General features: G+C 37.8%; 2 protein-coding genes across 2 annotated transcripts; both read right to left on the bottom strand.

The window, feature by feature from the left end:
* Positions 1-11,397: 11,397 nt before the first annotated feature.
* LOC137734395 (pectinesterase/pectinesterase inhibitor PPE8B-like) lies at positions 11,398-13,172 on the bottom strand. The gene is made up of 2 exons (XM_068473670.2): positions 12,764-13,172; positions 11,398-12,107 (listed from the first exon to the last, which is right to left on the bottom strand). The coding sequence occupies exons 1-2, from the start codon at positions 13,170-13,172 to the stop codon at positions 11,398-11,400; spliced, it is 1,119 nt and encodes a 372-aa protein (XP_068329771.2).
* A 1,616-nt stretch (positions 13,173-14,788) lies between these two features.
* LOC137735178 (ABC transporter G family member 24) lies at positions 14,789-20,790 on the bottom strand. The gene is made up of 14 exons (XM_068474574.2): positions 20,179-20,790; positions 19,861-19,937; positions 19,418-19,690; positions 19,223-19,286; positions 18,986-19,132; positions 18,747-18,781; positions 18,505-18,578; positions 17,408-18,333; positions 16,829-17,125; positions 16,212-16,706; positions 15,916-16,064; positions 15,533-15,822; positions 15,313-15,446; positions 14,789-15,161 (listed from the first exon to the last, which is right to left on the bottom strand). The coding sequence occupies exons 1-14, from the start codon at positions 20,400-20,402 to the stop codon at positions 15,005-15,007; spliced, it is 3,342 nt and encodes a 1,113-aa protein (XP_068330675.2). The 5' UTR covers positions 20,403-20,790; the 3' UTR covers positions 14,789-15,004.
* Between the last annotated feature and the right edge of the window lie 822 nt (positions 20,791-21,612).

The raw sequence follows: 21,612 nt of genomic DNA, 5'->3' as shown, positions 1-21,612 counted from the left end.
CAGTTTCAACAAGCAAATCCTCACAATATGAAATGACCACATCAGTAGAACTTTTAGCATCTTCACCAATATGCATATTTGACATGGCTAAGGCTACATTTTGCACAGCTTCCATGGTCTGCTCCAATGAATATTTGAATACAGGCAAAGGAACATTTATCAACTGGGGATCGACATTATTAGCGCTCGGGTTAATGGATAGGGAACAGAAAAAAATCATGGAAACGATGATAAAATGGAAGGACGACTTCATGACCAAAGGACTCATATATGGCAGAATGTACCAGAAAATGCAAATCATGAGAAAATAAGGTTGAAGCAAAGAAATTATATATACACACACACACACTGTGAAGAATGCTCCCTTTTTGTAAAAATATTAAAGAGTTTACAAATTTGTTTTATTAAAGGAGTTGCCAAATCTGATATATTTATGTATTGTAGATTATGATTTATGGTTAAAACCTGAAACATTTACTATCGCTTTCAAATAAACATTAATTAATATCTTAATTATGCAAAAATAACAAAAAATAGCCTTTATAATTTGAGGGTGCCTTGATATGGCCACTGCACATGCATACATAAGTTTAGTCAAATTAGCTAGAGCGATGACTTTTCAATTACAAGTGAGGAAGAATAATACTAAATCGTAATACTAATGATTTAGGTAGTAAAAGTTAACCACATGGACTATTGGATTGGGATAGATTTTCACATGAGGAATCCATTCATATATTGCATGTGATGGATTTACCTAATGGTTAGAATCCTCCTTTTAAACTCATTGGATTCTGAATTCAAACCCTCCCATTAGTATAAATTAAAGTGGTAATATAAATTGTATTTAAAAAGTTTCAAATAGTAGTGTGCTACGTTTATGACTTATTTATTTATAATTAGCAACTGGCATGATAAATTCTTGTGGTTTAATTTGTAGTTGGTATCATGTATTTCTGGAAATTGACAAGGAATAAGAAGTAGAATTTCAGAGGAATGTGCAGTGCTCTCTCTGTCGAGCAAGCACAGATATTTTCATTAAATATCAACACATTGGACTTTTCTCTTACAAGCTAGTCTAGAGCAATATCAGCCCTTGATTCACAAACAGTAATCTAAAGCATACACTTGTCCTATGAGACTAAGCATTCACTTAACTGTTGGTTTCTTCCTTCTCAACCATTAGATCAAAACCAAATTCTATTTAATTCCAACACTCCCCTTTAAATGAATTCTGGTTTTGACCCCAAGCATTCATCTGAGATAGACAAATCTTTCCTTTGGTAGAGCTTTGGTAAAGATGTCTGCCATTTGATCTTGTGATTTGCAGTAAATCAGTTCAATGGTATTCTCCTACAAGGCTTCCCTTATGAAGTGAAACTTCCTTTCGATATGCTTGGTTTTCTGGTGAAAAATAAGATTTTTGGTCATAGCTATTGATGATGTGTTGTCACACATAAGTGGTGTAGCATCCACTTGCATTCCACCAAAATCCTTTAACACAAACCTCAACCATATAGCTTGAGAGGTAGCCATTGCAGCACTCACATACTCTGCCTCAGCCGTAGACAGTGCAACACTTTATTGCTTGACAGAGGCCCAAGAAAATATCCCAGAACCAAATGCAAATGCATATCCTGAAGTACTTGTCATGTCATCTTCATTGCCACCCCAATCACTGTCACAGAAGCCTACTAGGATTGCTTCTTCTCCATTCTCATACTTGATTCCATAGTCCAAGGTCCCTGAGATATACCTGAGTACTCTCTTGGCAGTTCCCATGTGAATTCTTGTGGGATTATGCATGAACCTTGATAAGAGACTGGCTGCATATATAATGGCAGTCCTTATGGCAGTCAAGAAAAGTAGACTCCCAACCATTTTTCTGTATAGGCTTTCATCAGCAGGTTCAGTACCATCCACTTTACAAAGTTTCTCATTTGTGATCAATGGTGTTGCCACAGATTTGCATCCTTCCAGATTGAATCTTTCAAGCAATGATTGTGCATACTTCTGTTAATGTATGAAAATCCCACTAACTTCTTGTATTACTCCAATTCCCAAGAAGTGATGCAACAAGCCAAGATCCGTCATCTCATATTGTCTCATCATGTCCTTTTTGAATTCTTCAATCATTTCTTCACAATTACCAATAAAGACCACATCATCAACATATATAGACACAATAAGCATATCAGAGTTCTCACCAGTTTTTGTATACAAGGTAGCTTCACTAGGACTTTTGTTAAATCCACTTTTGCTGAAATAGGAGTCTATCTCACTGTACCAAGCCCTGGGGGCTTGTTTGAGTCCATACAGAGCCTTGTTTAACTTATACACACTTTCTTCTTCATTTGGAACTTCAAATCCTTGTGGTTGATCCACATACACTTCTTCTTCCAGAATGCCATTTAGAAAGGCTGATTTAACATCTAACTGGTGAAGTTTCCATCCCTTTTGAGCAGCAAGAGCAATCAAGATTCTAATGGTATCTAACCTTGCCACTAGAGCAAAGGTTTCATTGAAATCTACCCCAGGTTGTTGTGAGTAGCCTTTGGCAACCAATCTTGCTTTGTTCTTCTGTATAGATCCATCCAAATTCAATTTGGTCTTGTAGATCCATTTCACACCTATCACAAGTTTATCACTCGGTCTATTTACCAATTTCCAAGTAGAGTTTTTCTCAATCATGGCAATTTCTTCACTCATTGCTTTATACCAAGATTGATCCATTTCAGCTTCTTCAAAACTCTCTGGTTCAACAACACAATAGTTACATACTGCATAGATCTCATCTAAACTCCTCATTCTTAATGGAGTTGTTTCTGGGGAGGAATCCTGCAATTTTTGTCTTTCTGGGCTGAGATCCTTGTGTTGGTGTTGAAAAAGTATTTTGACCTTCATCCTGTATAATAGGTTCATTCTCAATTTGGACATCAGCTTGTGCTTCTTCCATAGTTAATGGAAATGAGATGGTGTCAATGTTATTGGTTTCCCAATTCCATGTTGCATTCTCCTTGAACACCACATATCTTGAGATAATTACTTTATGTGACTCAATATTGTAGAGCCTATAGCCCTTTTCACAGGTTCCATAGCCTACAAGAACACACTTGATACTGTTGATTTCAAGCTTGTGTCTTAATTGAGATGGTATCTGTGCATAGCAGATTGATCCGAACACCTTCAAGTGCTTCACACTTGGTTTTCTGCCAATAAATGCCTCAAAAGGTGTTTTCTTCTCAAGTGCTTTAGTTGGACACCTGTTTAGAAGATACACAGATGTATTGACAGCCTCACCCCAAAAGGAAAGTGGCATTTTCTTATCATGCAGCATTGACTTGGTCATTTCAACCACAGTCATGTTCTTCCTCTCAGCTACACCATTCTGTTGTGGTGTGTAGGCCACTGTCAATTGCTTCTGTAATCCTGTTCCTTCACAGAATTCTTGGAACTCAAATGAAGTAAACTCACCACCTCTGCCACTTCTTAGTCTTTTAATCTTGAGACCACTCTGAAGTTCAACCATCACCTTGAATTTCTTGAAGATTGAAAAAACTTCACTCTTGTTTCTCATAAAGTATACCCAAACCATCCTGGTGCAGTCATCAATGAATAACAGAAAGTATATGTTCCCACTGAATGTAGGTGTTTTCATTGGACCATACACATATGTGTGAATGAGTTCTAGAGGTTGGCTTGCTCTCCATGCATTTCCAGTTTCGAAAGAGTCCTTGTGATGCTTCCCCAATATGCAACCTTCACAAGGTTCTTTAGTCTCTTGTAACTCAAGAAGACTAGTCACCATTTGTAATTTCTCCAATCTCTTTAAACTGTGAAAGTTGAGATGTCCAAACCTCGTGTGCCATAACCAAAAGTTTTCTGCAACGCTTGTTTTTAGAGCAATTGAGTCATTGTAATCTAGCATAAGTGGAAAACTTTTGTTTCCTGTCATGCCAACTTGTGTTACCAAGTTTTGGAGGCTTCTATCATCAAAGATCTCCACCATATTGTCTCCAAAAAGTAAGAAATACCCATGAGCAATCATCTGTCCCACACTAAGGAGATTCTCATCAGAGCGGTTCAACCGAAGGTGGAATTGCCCAGCACCCTGTCCAAAACACAGGCCAGCACCCTGTCCAATTGCTCCAGCCCGCAAAACAGCCTGGCACCCAGCCCAAACCAGGCAGCAGACCAACCCATTTCAGACAGACCCAGAAACCGGCCTATTTGGCTAGCGCGTGCACAACACTCGCGACTGGGCGCGAGTAGGAGACAAGGGTGCAGGCGGCGGGGCCCGCTTGTCAGCCCACTTGTGTTTACCCGGATGAGGGCTACGTGGCCCTCCTCAGAGTCGTTGGATTTCCAATGGTAAAAAAAATTTAAATTTGACTTTTAAAATGGACCGTCTGATCACAGATCAACGGTCCACGTTTTTTTCACCAAAAATAAAAATAAAACAAAAAAAAAAGGCCCAACGGTCAGAATTTTGACCGTTGGCCACGTGGTAGCTCGTTGGCTGTTAGATTTGGTTATTTTTCAAATCCAACGGTCCAGATTAATTACAACATTAAAATTTATTAAAAATTGTGAAATTTTTTTAAAAAATACAGAAAAATTTTTAAAAATTAATTTTTTTTTCTATAAATACCTAACCTTCATCTTCCACCTTACACCATATTTCAATATTTTCGACACTTTCTACACTTTCTACATTTGAATATTTTGTACACTTTGAGAGAAAAAAATGACTTCGTGGAAGCTCATTGAAGATGTTATGTTGTGTGAATGTTGGGTTCACACTACTCATGACCCGATTACGGGTAATGAGATGGATAAGTGAGAAATGTGGAGTAAAATTACGAAATCGTTTTGCGATGTACATGGAAAAGATGTCAGATCTAGTCAAGGTCTTCAAGGTCGTTGGAAAAAACTCAATGCATCCTTTACTTGTTGGAAAAATGTCATCTTTCATGCTTCCAGTAATCTGCGTAGTGGGACAAGTTTAGCGGATCAGGTAACAATATTTTTATTTATTTATATGCATTTCACCCACATCAATATTTTAATTTATTTAATTTCTTATGTAATTTTTATGTAATTTCTTATGCAAGTTTTATGTAATTTCTTATGCAATTTTTATGTAATTTATATGCATTCCACGTCCATCAATATTTTAATTTATTTATTTGTGTTACATCCATATTTTTTAATACTATCTTATCCCACATTTTTATAGACACTACAAGCATAAGCATTCTACAATGCAAAGAACCATAACAAATCATTCAACAAATGGGAATGTTGGCAAATTGTCAAAGATTGCCCTAGATACAAAATTGTGGCAACCGGTCCAGAAGTTGTCATGCACGGTATGGGTCTACACAGTTCGCCAGAAGCAGACACAGCCGAACAAGAAGCCAACACATTTGAAGACACGGAAGGGACGCCTGAAGAAGTGCCGGAGACCCAACCGACTCGTCAGTCCCTCAGGCCTCAAGGTAAAAAGGCATCAAAGAAAAAAGGTAGTTCTTCCAAAAATGACTACACTAAATATATAGAGGAACTTGCTCGCCAAGGTGAACTGAACATGGCATGGGAAAATGCTAGAGATGAGGAAAAAACTACTGCTATGGCAGCAATAATAGCAGCTACTGAGACTCGTGATGCGGCGGCTGAGTGACAAAGAGAAATAGTTAATCGAGAGAACGAGATGATTAGAGAAGCACTTCATCGAGAGAATGAGATGCTTAAAGAAGAAATGATGGCTCAAGCAGATCGTGACACTATGAACAAGTCTCTAGTAGGACTGTCTCCAAATTCAAAATATTTTTGGACATCAGAAAAAAGAGATGTCGTGCGAAGGAGGCGTGCAAAAGATGCCGAAACAAGTCAAGGGGGTTCTAGCTACAGAAATCCTAGCAACGAAGATCCTAGCACCATATATCCTAACTCCACAGACTTTGTATAATTTCATATTTATTTGTACTACTTTATTTAATTTGTTATGTAATTTCTTAACATTTTTAGAACTTTATTTAATTTCTTATGTAATTTCTTATTTATTTTTATAACTTTATTTAATTTCTTATGTAATTTTTGTACTTTATTTAAATATATGAATAAGATTACATAAACTCACCAAATAAACATTTAAAAAAAAACACCAAATAAAATTTCATAACCTCACCATATAAACTTTAAAAAAAAAAAAAAAAAAAAAACACTAAATAAGATTACTTAAAAAACAATACACTTTATTCTTCAACCACAAGCCTTCTTTTAATTATCTTTACCTTCGTGCAATCTCCACTGGTGGTCAATCAAGTCATTCTGGCAAGTTATGTGCCAGTATGGCTCTTGCAATGAAGTGTACCGCTGAACGATCAATTCATTGTAACGTCCATCCCATTCCAACGGCTCTTGTTGCACAGGATCTTCAGTCCGGTCATGAGCATAGTAGATTTGTGTTCTTGAGTTATTCATCGGATCCGACTCGTATTCATCGACGGCATCATAATCATACTCGTCTTCAACAATCATGTTGTGGAGAATGATACACGTCATCATGATGGATCGAAGAGCCTCGACATCAAACATTCTAGCTGCAGCCTTGACAATCGCCCAACGAGCTTGCAGATATCAAAACAACGCTCGACATCCTTCCTACACCCTTCTTGACGCTTTGCGAAGTGTTTTTCTTTTTCACTCTGTGGATGTGGCACTGTTTTGACAAATGTTGACCACCTTGGGTAAATACCGTCTGCAAGGTAGTATGGTCCCTTGTATTTATTACCATTAACCCAATATGTGCATCTCGGTCCATTTCCTTGTAGCAGTTCGTCAAACACTGAAGATTGGGCAAGGACATTTAGGTCATTCTGAGCTCCTGGAACACCAAAAAAAGCATGCCAAATCCATGTATCAAAAGAAGTCACCGTTTCCAAAATGATGTTTTTGGCTCCTTTTATGTCGCCATAAGCTCCTTGCCACGCACTTGGACAGTTTTTCCAAGTCCAGTGCATGCAGTCGATGCTTCTAATCATGCCAGAGAAGCCTCGCATCTCACCCTTCCTCAGAAGCCTTCGCATGTCCCTTGGCGTGGGTTTCCGAAGGTACTCATTGGTGTATAGGGCTTCAATTGCAGAGCAAAACCGCATCAGGGACTCTAAAACAATTGTTTTTCCCATCCTTGCGATCTCATCCACTTGATCTGCAGATGCTCCATATGCAAGCATTCGTAAGGCAGCCGTAAATTTTTGCTCAAGAAGAAGACCTAGAACATGAAAAACATCCTCTTTTTGCACAAAATATGGATCATGGTTGCAAACAGCACTCATGATTTTATCGAACAAACTTCGTTGCATTCTAAAACGACGTCTAAAAACATGATCAGGGAAAACGTTGTTGGGAATAAAATAATCTTCCAAGAGATCTTTACCTCGTCTTTCCCTTCTTCTATCGATGTTTGCCGCACGTCTAGGTTTGGCTATCTGACCCACAGCTTCCATGATACGGCGGGAATGTGAGGCCCTCCGCCTTCTATGGTGATCATCCTCATCCTCCTCTATTGCGAAGGCCTCATCTCCACATCCACCTTCGTCAAGATTGACCAATTATTCCTGTTGTGCCAACAACCTTTTCTGCTGTTCTTACAACTGTTTATACACTCTCCTTGAAGAAGACATTGTAAGAACTCAAGATTTGAAAACGATAAAAAAGAATTCTGAGCTAAAAAAAAAAGGATTGAGTTTAGTGTGAGGATGGATGTAGGGATGTAGAGTTTATATGGACAAAAAAAGAGAAGATGAGGTTCTGGACAATACCACGTGGCACTACGTGATTGGTTGAAAATCTTATCAAAATCTTGGCTAAATTATTGTAAACAAGAAGTGACATGTGGCGTGTCGGGATTGGTTGAAAATCTTATCAGAAATCTATCTATAAAATAGTACGTTCGAAAAATGACACGTGACGTGACAAGATTGGTTAAAAATCTTATCGAAATCTTGCCTAAATTATTGTAAATAGGAAGTGACACGTGACTCGTCAGGATTGGTTGAAAATCTTAGCATAAATCTATTCACAAAATAGTACGTTCGGATAATGACACGTGGCGTGACTAGATTGGTTAAAAATCCAAATCGAAATTAAAACTTTTTTTTAATTTATTATTTTATAAAAAAATTATTTAATATTTTAAATGGATTGGGTGCTAACACATTTTGTAGAGGTGGAAATCGTTTGTGCCAGCGCATTTTTAGACTGGGTGCCAGTGGAGATGCTTTGGCCTATTACTGTTCATTAGGGTCTATTATTGTTCACTGAAGTGGATAAATGGGCTGGGTGCTAGCGCAAAGTCTTTAGGGGTGGAGTTGCTCTCAAGGCCAGGTACAAGTATCACATCCTTGATGAATCTTCTTCCACCCTTTGTCTCTAGAACAAGAGTTCCTTTTCCAGTAGCTTCCACAAGTTGTTTAATCCCCATTTTAACTCTGCAATTGAAGCTTCTGTCAATGTTGTTTGACAAGGATTCATATGCAGTCATATGATTACTGCATCCACTGTCAATATACCAGATTCCTCTCTTATTTTCAGTTCTTGCAACACTACAAGCATAAAAGACATTTACTTCCTCTTCTTCTACTCTATGTGCATAGTTGACAGCTTGGTTCCTTCTTGGATTACAATCTTTTGCTAGATGGCCAACCTGTCACACTTGGTGCCTTTGGGTTTTCCTTTGAACCAATAAACACCATAGTGTAATTTGTCACAAATTTTACACTTGGTTTTGGTAGAATCATTGCTAGTTTCTGATTTTGATTGTGGAGTATGCTTGTTGTCCCATTTCTTCCCTTTTCCTTTCCAAAATTTCTTTTGATTTGAGTTGTTCCCCTGAGCCTTGTAACTGCTATCTTCCTCAGTCACACTTAGGCTAACAAAAGCCTTTTCAACTAAGTTTTCAGAGTACATGTTTAATCTCTGCTCATAGCCTTTCAATGTGCCAATCACCTCCTGAACCTCAATAGAGTCAAGGTCCTTAGTTTCTTCTATAATAGATGCGATGGAATCATAGGATTTAGGCAAGCTAATAAGTATCTTCTGCACTAATCTTTGGTTTGACAGTTCTTCACCAAGAGTTTTCATTTGGTTCACAATGTTAGTCATTCTTGTTAAATAAGCAGATAGAGCTTCACCATCATTCATCCTAGTGTACTCAAAATCTCTCCTTAAACATTGTCGTTTGACAGATCTAACCTTTTTATCACCACAAAATTCTTGTTGAAGAACATCCCACGCAATCTTGGAGGTTTCAAAGTTTGAGATTCGAGGAAAGATCTCATCAGACACTGCCCCTTGAATGATACCAAGAGCTTTTGCATCTCTGGTTTCATTAACCTTCATTGAGCTCTTCACAGACTTTTGATCTTCATCGCTAGACTCATCTTCAGTTTCTGCGATTTCAAAACCCTTGTCCACCAAATTCCAGAGATCATATGATTTGAATATGGTCCTCATCTTGATGGACCAAAAATCTAGTTAGACCCATTAAAGATAAGAGCCCTCAGATCTCCTCTACTGCTCGAGGTAGCCATGTGAGACTTTGTAAGAACATATGAGGTTTTTCAAAATTTGGGTTTGTTTTTCCCCTTTTTCTTTTCAGAGATACGAAGCGCACAAAACGCCCAGTCCTAAAATTGATCAAAACCTAAGCTCTGAGGCCATGATAAATTCTTGTGGTTTGATTTGTAATTGGTATCATGTATTTCTGGAAATTGACAAGGAACAAGAATTAGAATTTCAGAGGAATGTGCAACTCTCTCTGTCGAGCAAGCACAAATATTTTCATTAAATATCAACACATTGAACTTTTCTCTTACAAGCTAGTTTAGAGCAATATCAGCCCTTGATTCACAAACAGTAATCTAAAGCATACACTTGTCCTATGAGACTAAGCATTCACTTAACTGTTGGTTTCTTCCTTCTCAATCATTAGATCAAAACCAAATTCTATTTAATTCCAACATGGCACACACACGATATGTGGGCAATTAAATTTACTTTTAATTTTCTACGTTTTGTCGCATTCACAAAACTACAACACAGTTTATAAAGTGAGAAAAAGATGCATTTTTTTAGGGATATTTGTGAATATGATGCTGAACATGGTCACCAAATCAGCAAAAACAATCCTTTTCATATGGGGCTTGCGACAAAAAGCTAAACCATAATTTTCAGACTTAGTCATCCATCGGTGAACTACCTCCATTGGGTGGCTTTAAGAAAGTGGATCAGTTGAGCGTGAGGAGACGTTGGAGGAGCGATTGAGGATTTTTCTGGCGAGAGATGCCGAGAGAGGAAGAAGAGAGAAGTGGGTTTTTTTATTTAATTTTATTTTAATTAGAGCTGCTATGTTTACATGGTTGTGAGGTTAAAATTTGTGTTCTTGTAATTACTAGATTGTTCATAATTTTTATTTCTATTCAGTTTTAATTTGAGGTTAGAATGATAATTTTGTAGAGTTTTGATTGACAACCAGAATCTTATTAATCTCTATTAATTAATGAAATCCTCTTTGTCAACCAAAAAATAGTGACAATACTACTTAGTCTTCTATCACAAAAAAAAAATGATGGGCAATAATATAATTTCACGGGTCCAAATTTTATTGTTTTTTATTGAAACGTTACCTACTAGTAATGTTAAAATACCTCCAATATTAAAAAAAAATTAAAAATTAAAAAATTAAAAATTAAAACCAAAAACAAAAATTTCCCACTCCCCCCACGTTCTCTCTCCCTCTCCCTCTCCCTCTCTTCTTCTCATTTTAAAAAACAAATGTATTTATACACACAAAATGTGTAGGCAAATGCTAGTTTGTAGTTTAAAATAACGGTGTCGACTTGGTTCAATGTAAGTGGTATTCCTGCTACCTCTAAATAATAGTAGAAGTTCGGGTGTAATCCTTGTTCTGTGCATTTCTTTTGAATATTGAATGAGCTAGAGTTTTCTTATGCACAAAGTCATATCTCTAACTGAAAACTGCACTCCTTGTTCTTGATATTTCAAAATCAAGGGATTCAGGGTTTGATTTTGTGTTATTAATGTTCCTTGTTTTCTAGGATACATACTTTCTTTATATTGTTAAAGGATGTCTGAAGTTCGAATTCCTCCTCCCCAAAATGATCAAAAAAAAAAAAAAAAAAAAAAAGATATTATGAAAAGTCAAAGCAAATACTCTTGAAGGGTAAATTACATTAAAAAAAAATTGTGATCCAATGGGCATATAGAAAAAAGAAATTGTGATCCAATGCAAGTTGATTTGGTTCACCCTCCCAACCTTACCAAACCTCCCAACGTGCATCTCCTTCCAGTTAATTTATTCTTTGGTTCAACTTATCGATCCTTCAATAACCCTGGTGCATAAGGGATGCCTGTGGATGGCAGCCATGAATTGCCACCAATAAACTTGGCAACTGTAAACTCATCAGCCACAGATGGGTCAGTAATCACATGGTAACCCGGCCATTTGACCCGGCGCGTAAGGTTCGAACCCGGCCCCTCATTCATGTACTCACCATAATACAGAGTTTTCAGCCCAAAATCTCCACTCCATTCTTGCCAACCCTCTGGCCTTATAACTGCATCTAATTGTGACTGCATGAAAACGGTACGTGAGCAATTTCCCCAAGGTCGACCCAAGTACGTGGGAGTTTGATTCTCAACAGATACAGTACCATGTGAATTATCACATACAATGTTACAAAACTGGAAAGAGAAGCCCGTGGGATCGTTTTGATTAAAACGACCATGAGCACTGATCTCGTTTCGGCCACCTTTACGGTTTTGCTTGGAAATAATTGTACATTTTTGGAAAACGGCAGTGCCGTAGCCAAAGATGAAGTCAACTGTGCCACTTATTTTGCACATTCGGAAGAACTGGCGGCCGTCATGCACTAGCAATGTGTCTTGGTACCCACTTATACTGCACCGGAAGAAAGCTGATCGATCTCCTTGGGACCGGAGTGCAACTGCCTGCATGTTGTATGGTCCTGCTGTGTTCACAAAACCAATGTTGACGGCAATGAAACCGTCGGCTTTTACAGCTACATAAAGAGAGAGAAGGAATTAATTCACACAAAAATTATGGAGAAATATTAGAATAGCTCATGTGAAGTTTCAATAATTAGGTTTTGAATGTTAGTAAGTAATGATAAGCACTGTATTTGGCAATCTTGAAACAATGGTAAAAGAGAAACATTTTCTCCAAAAATTCAGAGAATAACTCATTTTAATGAGTTGAAATTATAAGGATGAAAATACCCGTAACTCAAACAATTGTTACTACTGCAAGGGCTTGTAACTCGGTTAACAGGACCACTTGTTCTTGAGGTTCTAAGTTCGATTTCTTAACAAGTTGAGCTGCAAATTAGCAATCCATTAGCCTATTGATGTTCATTGTCTTAGACTCTTAAAAGTGATCTTCGAATTGATAATCCAATAGCCTATTAATAGAAAACTTATGATGGGTACCAAAACATAACATACAAGTAAAAGCATGACTCCAAGCCAACAAGGTTTCCCATTTTGTGAGGGTCGGAGGAAACAACCATCGTACACAACCTTACCGTTGCTATGCAAAGAGGCTGTTTCCACAACCCGTGACCTTAGAACATGCCAAGTGTTCTACTAATCTTGTGTTCATTGGCGAAAGTTTTTATTTGTTTTGTAAAAGCAATTTGATAAAGTTTTGGCCCCTTACTGAATGTTGCTGAATCAGATGTGACCCAACCAGTCCCATTGCTTCTGTTGCCAGATATGATAGTATTGTCCATGCCCTCTCCAACCAAAACCAGATTAGACTTTTGGGCATCAATATTCACGTACTCATAGTAAACTCCTCTCTTAACAAAAATTACAAAGTACTGCCGGCTATGATCGGGTGCAGCCGCGATGGCGTCGGATATTAGCTTGAAATCTCCCCTCCCGTCGTGAGAAACGATTAAGTTTGGTCTCTGCAGCCAAGGTCTAATGTGTTTAGACGTCCGAATAGAGCCAACAAAATCAGCTGCTTGGTGCGCGTGCAACATGCCAAGGAGGCCATGTATTGATGTGGTCACTTGTTTGAGGCTTCCTGCAAGAATGGAGTTGGTTCCTTCGAAGGCTTCCATGCATGTCTTGTGCCTTGAAAGAGAGGTTTTCGACCATGCTCCCATATGTGAAATCACATCATCTGTATAAATTTTTCATTAGATAGGTTAATAAGAACAGCCTTTTGTTAATTAATTAATGGAATATATTCTCATACATTAGTAATCGATTATTATACTTAACTAATGATGTTGTAGAGGATGAATTCAATTTATAGGATTTACGATAAGCTTTCAAGAAAGTTGCAACATAAATTATCAACTTCTTGTTGTGAATTGTGCATTCTTGTTGGAGAGATTTTTCAAAGCACCTGAAATACGGGGCAGTTCGCCATATATTATCACACAAGTGGAAGAATTATTTTTTTATTTTTTTTTTGTTCAAGTTCCTACACTTGTATAATGATATATGGCGTATGTGTCTGTGTTGCTACAGTGAAATAATTAAATTCCATCCCTAAGTATAACAGTTTTTTACTTGTTTTAATCCAAATCAAATATTGATTAAAAAAATATCTGTATCAAATGAAAAAAAAAAAAAACTAAGAGATAAATTGAGCTAGAGGTATATGATAATAAATTGAAAAATAAAAGACACCTTTTAGATCATGAATTGTTGAAAGGGACCAATTCAAGACTTGAGCCGTTGAACCAAGCAAATCCGCACAATATGGAATAGCATCGTTAGCATTTCGACCATCATCATGTTTTTCAACATGCATATGTGACATGGTGGATGCAACATTTAGTACAACATCCATGGTTTTCTCCAATGAATTTTTGAACACCGGCAAAGGAACTTTGATCAATGTTGATGAGTTAGTGGATAGAGGACATAAACAAGCGATGAATACAATGAAATATTGGTAGGGCGACTTCATGAATGGACTCATGAGTGTACCAAAAAAATTGAAAAAATGATGAGAAATAGGGCTAATTAAGATATGGAAGCATATATAGATCTATGTCTATAGAAAGAGTGTAAATCAAAATCTCTAAATAATTCTATTGATCCAAAGAAATTGCCAAAGTTTGGCAGTGGTTTTTCTTAAGCAGTTGAATTCACAGTTTGACAGTTCAATCTATGCTATAATTTATCATTCATGTTACTCGATCACTTTGTTAATAGATCTGAGTATGGTAGAGAGACTAGAGTGCACATCCTTTTATACTCTTGTTTTCGATAAAACCCAAGTACTTAATTAATTTGTTGGTTACAAACAAAAACCTTACATTACGAACATTTTTTAACCCATGAAGGTAACTGTTTTGACATTTTAATTATTTCAGGTGCTAGTTCTCTTTTTAATGCCAAGTAAATATTAGAAACCACTTTTTTTTTTCATATGAGTAAATAACAAAAATAAATAACAACCATTGTGTAAAGATGTAGTCCTTTAGTTATGTAACCGTTTTGACAATTTGTAGTTTTCTTTATTATTTTTATCTACAAAATCTACAAAATAATATTTTTGAGTATTCAATTTGTCTTTCTTCTTTTCTCGTGCTTTGAACGAGACTTGGATGTGATTTATATTAGATTTTAGTGTTGTGAGTTGTTTGTGCGAATTTTGTGGGCTTTAATTTAGGTCTTCGGGTTGCTGAGGTTGTGTTGGGAAATAGCTAAGAAAACCTAGTTAAAAAAGATTAACCTATAAAAAATATACAGCTTCAGATTCAGATTCAATTTCCAGAGCAATCTCATGGGAGATGTATACATCTTACTAGTAACAAAACCTGAACCCACACAAAGCATCGAGGCGTAGTGCTCAACAGCTCCTAACATACATTTTACCTATCTGCTTTGGACAATGCTGTCCCTATCAACGCTGACTGTTGATCTATGATTTCACTCACTTCTTCTGAAAGGTCACCATACAAAAGAACGCTATCGCCCGACTAACTATGCCGATGAATGTTAGGATGATTATACAAAGATTCCAGTTATGAAGATTATAGCCGGTTTTTAGAAGTGACCCGCAGCGAGTTATCAGCCATACTCCGGCATACCTGTAGCAAAAAGGAAACAAAAGCATACAGATCAAAATGACAGTTTTAACCAATCGACTAGAAGTTCCAAGTACATACATCTGTATAATAGTTCACAAACAAAGCTCGTAAACATTTCCCATGTTCCATTTAGATTAATTTTGTGGAGTACCTTTCAGCATTTGCAGTCACTAATGCCTCCAACGCCCACCTCGGGTAGCACAACTTAGCTAAAATCTTCATAAATTCACTATCTTGCTGCCGTGTTGCTATGAGAGTCAAAACAACTGGAAGAAGTACCGATAACTGCAAGCAATCCGTTTGTCAGTAAAATATCAATGGAGTGCCAAAACTGAATGCGAAACTGAGAATATGTTAAATGAGATACTTACTAGTTGGGCTGCACCCTGTTCGAAAGAGATTGCTAACGCGTAGGCTATACCAGTTACACAATACACAAGGCAGACCAGAACAACATAGTTATCTGCAAACCTAGATCTTGGGTTGGTAAAGAAGTAGAACATAGACAAATACACTACAGGTTTGATCACTGTATTAAAATGATCAATAGTATCCTTAGCCAGGAAATAAGCCAAGCTGCTCATCCCCGAAGCACTCTCTCTCCAATAGTGTAATCTGTCTAGAGAAAACGACCTCAAAGCCGCAATTTTGCACAGTAGAGCTGAAATCAAATCAAGACTCAAGATGTTAGGAAGAAAAAAAGCTTTGTGCATTTGTGTCTACAAAAAAGAAACCTATAATTGGTTGTACTCACAAACTGCAATAACAGTGTAAGTGTAACCGCCTGCACCAAAGGTCTGATCTCTGACATTTGAAAGTGTTCCTAAGCAGGCTCCAGCAAGAAATAAAATCAAATAATCCACTGTTTGCATGCGAGCTTCCCGTAGTCTCTGCTTACCAACTCTGTCATGACGTCAAATAAAGAGGATCAACCATTAGCATTACAATAAGAATGCAGAAAACACCATGTTTTCAATTTTGAAGATTTCAATAATGAAGCAATTTCTGTGGAATAAAAATTTTTAACTTGGCACAATCTTGATTCCTTACCTGCCCAGGAAGTATCTGTACTGTAGACATAAACCTGGAATTCTCCGGTTTGATAAATCCTTGGATTTCAAGAAATTAAGCTGTATCTTATCACGATGCAGATCCACAGTACTTTTCACATCTTGCCATACCTCTCCGACAAAAGACCGTTCCATCATATCATCACCAGAAGAATTTGTTTCACGATTTGAATTTTCATCCATCGATGACATTGCGAGTCCGGTGGCACTCTGCCTCATCTCAGGAGGTACTGAGTACCCATTATGAAGCATCCATCTGATGGGAAGCTCATCATAACTCACTCCAGAGCTTCTTTCCGTTGTGACTATACCCTCTAAAATGTCAATGAAGTGGTCTGGAGGGTTGACTCGGTCTGGGACATTGATCCCAAGGCCTGCAAAGTATTCTTCTACTTTCTTTGCTGGTCCATGATAAACAGTAAGACCACCTTTTGCCAGGAGTACCAGATCATCAAACATCTTGAACAAGGCATAGCTGATGCAAAAAGGTTTTGCATTAATCGAAGTATATGAGAATTATATGCACATCAAAAGAGGAGAGAGAAATGGTGGACTTTCAAAGTATAAAGAGTAAAGAACCTTGTTTTGAATGATTACCTAGGCTGGTGAACCACCATGCAGATATTTACCCCTTCAAGAGCTTCCCGTCTAAGTGCTCTAAGAAGTAGCTGAGAAGAGGCGCTGTCTAGACCGGATGTGGGCTCATCCAAAATCAAAAGTGAAGGTTCCATAACCATTTCCAAGCCAACATTTACACGTTTCCTCTGGCCTCCAGAAATTCCTCGCTTCTCCACCGTTCCAACTAAGGAACCACGTACTGTTTGAAGCCCCAAGGACTCGATAACTCTTTCAACCACTAAAACTTTGTCCGCTTTTGGTAAGTCCACGGATAATCTTCCAAAAAAAAAATAAATAAATAAATAAAAACACAAGTTCATCATCAAGATGTAGCAGCAGTCAAAATTATAGGATGTAGCAGCGTTTTGCAGAAAAACCACACAATACTATAATGGTTGCTTGGGGTTCATGAATTGTGTACCATCACTTCATTGTAAACTTTTTAGTTGCAGGTTGACAATAAACTATCACACAACCAAAAAATTAGTAGCAAAGATGGCGAACATGTGAATAGTATATATTCTGTTAGAGTGGATTCGGTAAAGAGATGAATGTTACCTGCACTTAGCACTGAACCATAGATTCTCTTCCACAGTCAAGTTTCCGTGCACGATATCATCTTGCGGCACAAACCCTACGATTTTTTTATACGAATGGATTGATGTATTCTTTCCATTTATGAGAATTAAACCAGTCGTATTGCATCCAATTGCTTTTCCAGCTAGGGCAGAAAGAAACGTTGTTTTTCCAGCCCCTGATGGACCCATAACAGCAGTGATGCGGCCAGGCCTAATTTTACCAGTTACACACCTCAGTAGATGCTTGTTTTTTGCTTTCAAAGTAATCGTTAGGTCTTTGAAAGAAATCTCAATGAGAGGCCGTTTCCTTATTTCGTTATTAGTTGCCATTTTAACCACCCCCGAGAAGGTTAGGTCTTTGTACTCTTGCAGCTGAGCCTTCTCTTTCTCAAGTTGACCATAAGCATACTTGAAAATTTGGCTATGAGTATTGATCGTCTTTCCTTTTGGCACATTTCCTACATTCGTATCCTCAGCTCCAATACCGAAACCTTCATAACCCTCAGGGTCTTCTTCAATTTTATGCATAATCTGCATGAGCTCAGTAGGTTCCTTTTTCTTTCCTTCTGATGGCACAGGTGAGGACCGAGAAACACCGGATCTACTTGGATGTGGTGATATTGAAAGGTCATCATCTGTGTGAGATCTAGATTGAGTCAACATCTTAAGTTTCTCAAGTTCTGAGCTGTCATTTTTTCGAGAAAAGGTACGTGATAAGTGAGCTTGTAATCCACTTGCATGCTTCTTAGCAGCTTCTTTTGCAGATTTCCATCTTTGGCGTGCTTTTGCTGTTTCCCTTGCACTTCTGGCTGCTGCTTCTCGGTATTTAGCCCGTCTCCTCCCCCTAGTGGTGAGAACTTGATCTGAACAATTGTATATAATAAGTAGCAGAGTACTCAAAGCTGCCTGCATAAGTAATTAAAAATCATAAATTTCAATTCATTTTTTCATTGCTTCATTTCAGATACGCACTTTGATTCAAATGAGCAGTGTGCGCCTCACATGAACAATCAATAACGTGCAGCTATGAAAATGAAAAATAAAGTTTTTGTTTAGGAAGTAAAATGGCCAACTTACAATTAGCATTATTCCATATGCATGCATATTTTGATTTGCAGTGTTTGGATTGCAGGAAGTCAAAGCGAAGCAGCCTGAAACATAAAATAAAATAGCAAAAGGTTAGCTTCTTTATGCTTGCAGATTGTATTAAAGTGCAAATCCCGGGTTAGAAGGAAAAGGGACGTGGCCACTTAAAAAAAGGGCTGCAATCAGAAACATATCAAAATTTTGTTCGAGAAATAGAATGAAATAAAACTAACGTTTCTCAGATGTAGAACCCATCCTGCAGTAGTGTCTGCACTTGAATGAAAAAAAAAAAAGATTAATAGGAAGAACATAGAATATGAAGGTAGCATAGACCAATTTTAACTTATCATCCAAAGTGTATATCTCAGATCCTAGTTCAGACTTGTAAAAAATAACTGAAAAACATAACAAGAACACAATCAACTAAACATCGAACAAGTTCCATAAACGACGTAGGAATGAAATTCAATACCCGCTACTACAAGGAATGCTTTTCACAGTGGTTGGGCAATATGATCCAGCTGAACAAAATACTTCACTACTACTACCAACATCAGCCCATAAATTTGCTCCTCCACAAGTATGATTTGGTTCCCCCGGAGGTAATTGGTAATTGTATCTGCAAAAACATATCAATATAACTTTTACACATAATAAGCTATTGAACACCATAAGTCAAGAGATCATTAAAGCAAGAATCTGAACTTACGGTTCACACACACCGGTGGATTTGTTCAGCGTTGCTTGGGGACAATAAGAACCTGATGGGCAAGCTTCAAGAACATGATGGCAATTGGAAGAAAACAAAGAAATAATCAGAAGCATCCTTTAATTAGGGAAAGTACATTGCACAGAAACAAAGTACAAGTTGATTACTCGGATATATTAAGATAGAGGGCCTTACGTATCATGCATGTAAGACCATGGGGGCAAAAGAAACCCTCACAACAAGGTTGGCAGCTCTGAGTCCTGGCAGGGATGTCCTGTGAATTTTCGAGGTCAACCTGCTCATTTGGGCCAACACGACAAGCCCATCCTGGCTCACACCCAGAAATCCATGAGGTCAAATTGCAGTTCTTGTTCGGTCTTAAGTAATTTGCAGTCTCAGATTTTTCAAAGAAACTATTGAAGTAGAACTTCATTTCAGCTGCTGTACACAACCGCCGCGTAACATCTCCTGTTGAACATCATAAATTATCAAACTGAACAAATCAAATACCTACATTCGATTGCCAAGATACAAAACGAATGAAAAAAAAATTCAATTTTTCGATTCCCTGCATTACTTAAGAAACAACCAGACAGTCAAATTTATTCTTCATTCTAATTACAAAAGTACTTACATACCTTTAGTTTTTTGAATGCAGGAAGTTAAGAAATCCACATTGGATGAAAAATTAAACGCCTCGTTCCAATCGGCTTCCCTGAAACACAAATTTGATCATCCAAACTAATCTCTGTCGCACAACTAAATTGAAACTAGTCCAACAATATATCTACATATAAACTACCAGCTATACAATGTTTCCATTAATCAACTTGAATTGACTTTTCACACCCCAATTACACAATTCAATTTCCGACATCCCCATTTTTCTCTTCATGTATGTTCATTTTCTCAGCAACCAAACAGAAAATAGTAAAGTTGAAAACAAAGCAGCTTACGGGTCCTTCACGCAGAAGCTGGAACGATTGCTGATTTGTCGGCTGAGGACTGCAGTGACATTGGAGATACGGCCGTAGACAATCTGAGTGATGAGAGGAATAACTGCTGGGTTGTCTATTTGGTCATAGTCCCCCACATCCTGGCACTCCACAAAGTGCACCCAGCACAGAACCAAAACCCCAACCGAAACAAATGTGCCAAAGTTGGCGCCTTTGGAGATCATTTTTGGAATTCTAACACCAAATTACAAAAGCGTTTTGCAAATTTAGTGCAAAAAAGTGGAAGGAGAAAAATTGGGTTCTGGGTTTTGGAAATTAACTCATGCATTTACAGTAGAAAAAAAATGGAGCTGGGTTTAAGGATCTGGGGAGGATTGAATGCTGGGTTTGGAGATTGAATGCCGGGTTTGGAGGTTGAATGCTGGGTGTGGAGATTGGAGGAGCTACAGAGAGCAGAGAACATGGGAGAGAGATTGAAGGAAGAAAAAGCAGTGGGGTGGGGCCTGTGAGTTGAAGTAAACGAAAGCACGTCTGAACTCACGGATTTTGCCTCGTGACGGCTTTCGGACATGTCTGGTCTTATTGTCCGTGTCTAAAAAATTTTGGCAGGATAGAGAGTTTTGGGGTTTTCATCAAAGCTAATATCAAGGAGGTTCTTCAAAAAAAAAAAAAAAAAAAAAAAAAAAAAGAAGCTAATGTCAAGGAGAATGTTTTATTATACTTTGTAAATTATATGACATGGTTATTAATGATTAGACTATTATTCAAGTGTTAATTAACGTACTTATTTTCTATTAGTGAACATTTACTCTTTTTTTTTTTTTTTTTTTTTGACAAGAAACGATAGTGTGGTATTTCATTAATCAACACAAACAATTACAAGGGTGTCATTGGGTACAAAGCTCCAGTGACCAATAAATTGATCTGGAGTGAATTTGCGTAGACAGACAAATAAGAGTAAACCCCTAGTAGACTACCACAACCACGAACACACAATTGCCAAACGCACAAGTGCCACCAGTACAGATCTATCACAATAGAGAAATACATGTAGCCACAATGGTCATCATTGAGTAGCGAGGCCACATAAAGTCATCGTGGTAGAGCTAGGACACATCAAGTCATCGTTGACAGATGAGACTACATAACACATCGCACAAAGGCGAAGACCAATCTAGCCAAAACAAATAGCGCCACCACAATGCACATAAGGCAAGTGAAAAACAACTACACTACTCCGAGAAGGGATCCGCAGATCGACTCCCAGTGGGGGACGAGGCACTCAGGCCAAGACCACCTACAAAATTCGCCGGACAGTGAGGGACCAGCATCCACACATTGAACACTAAAAGGGCTAGCCGCAACCGGCGCTGGAGCCAACATGTCCAAGATGCATAACCTGAGCTGCTAGATCAATTAGGTGTATCTTTGATG

This window comes from Pyrus communis, chromosome 7, assembly GCF_041283825.1.
Source record: "Pyrus communis isolate YQ-2024b chromosome 7, ASM4128382v1, whole genome shotgun sequence".
Classification (NCBI taxonomy): Eukaryota; Viridiplantae; Streptophyta; class Magnoliopsida; order Rosales; family Rosaceae; genus Pyrus; species Pyrus communis.
This window is presented reverse-complemented; position numbering and strand designations above follow the sequence as displayed.

Bases quoted from the DNA above. Each gene is read 5' to 3' on its own strand.
- LOC137735178 (XM_068474574.2), bottom strand. From the start codon at position 20,402: ATGATCTCCAAAGGCGCCAACTTTGGCACATTTGTTTCGGTTGGGGTT. The intron at 19,133-19,222 runs GTAAGTTCAGAT...ATGTTTTTGCAG, and splicing joins TCCACCGGTGTGTGTGAACC to ATACAATTACCAATTACCTC. The intron at 15,447-15,532 runs GTAAGTATCTCA...GATTGCTTGCAG, and splicing joins AACAGGGTGCAGCCCAACTA to TTATCGGTACTTCTTCCAGT.
- LOC137734395 (XM_068473670.2), bottom strand. From the start codon at position 13,172: ATGGAAGCCTTCGAAGGAACCAACTCCATTCTTGCAGGAAGCCTCAAA. The intron at 12,108-12,763 runs GTAAGGGGCCAA...CTCTTTATGTAG, and splicing joins ATCTGATTCAGCAACATTCA to CTGTAAAAGCCGACGGTTTC.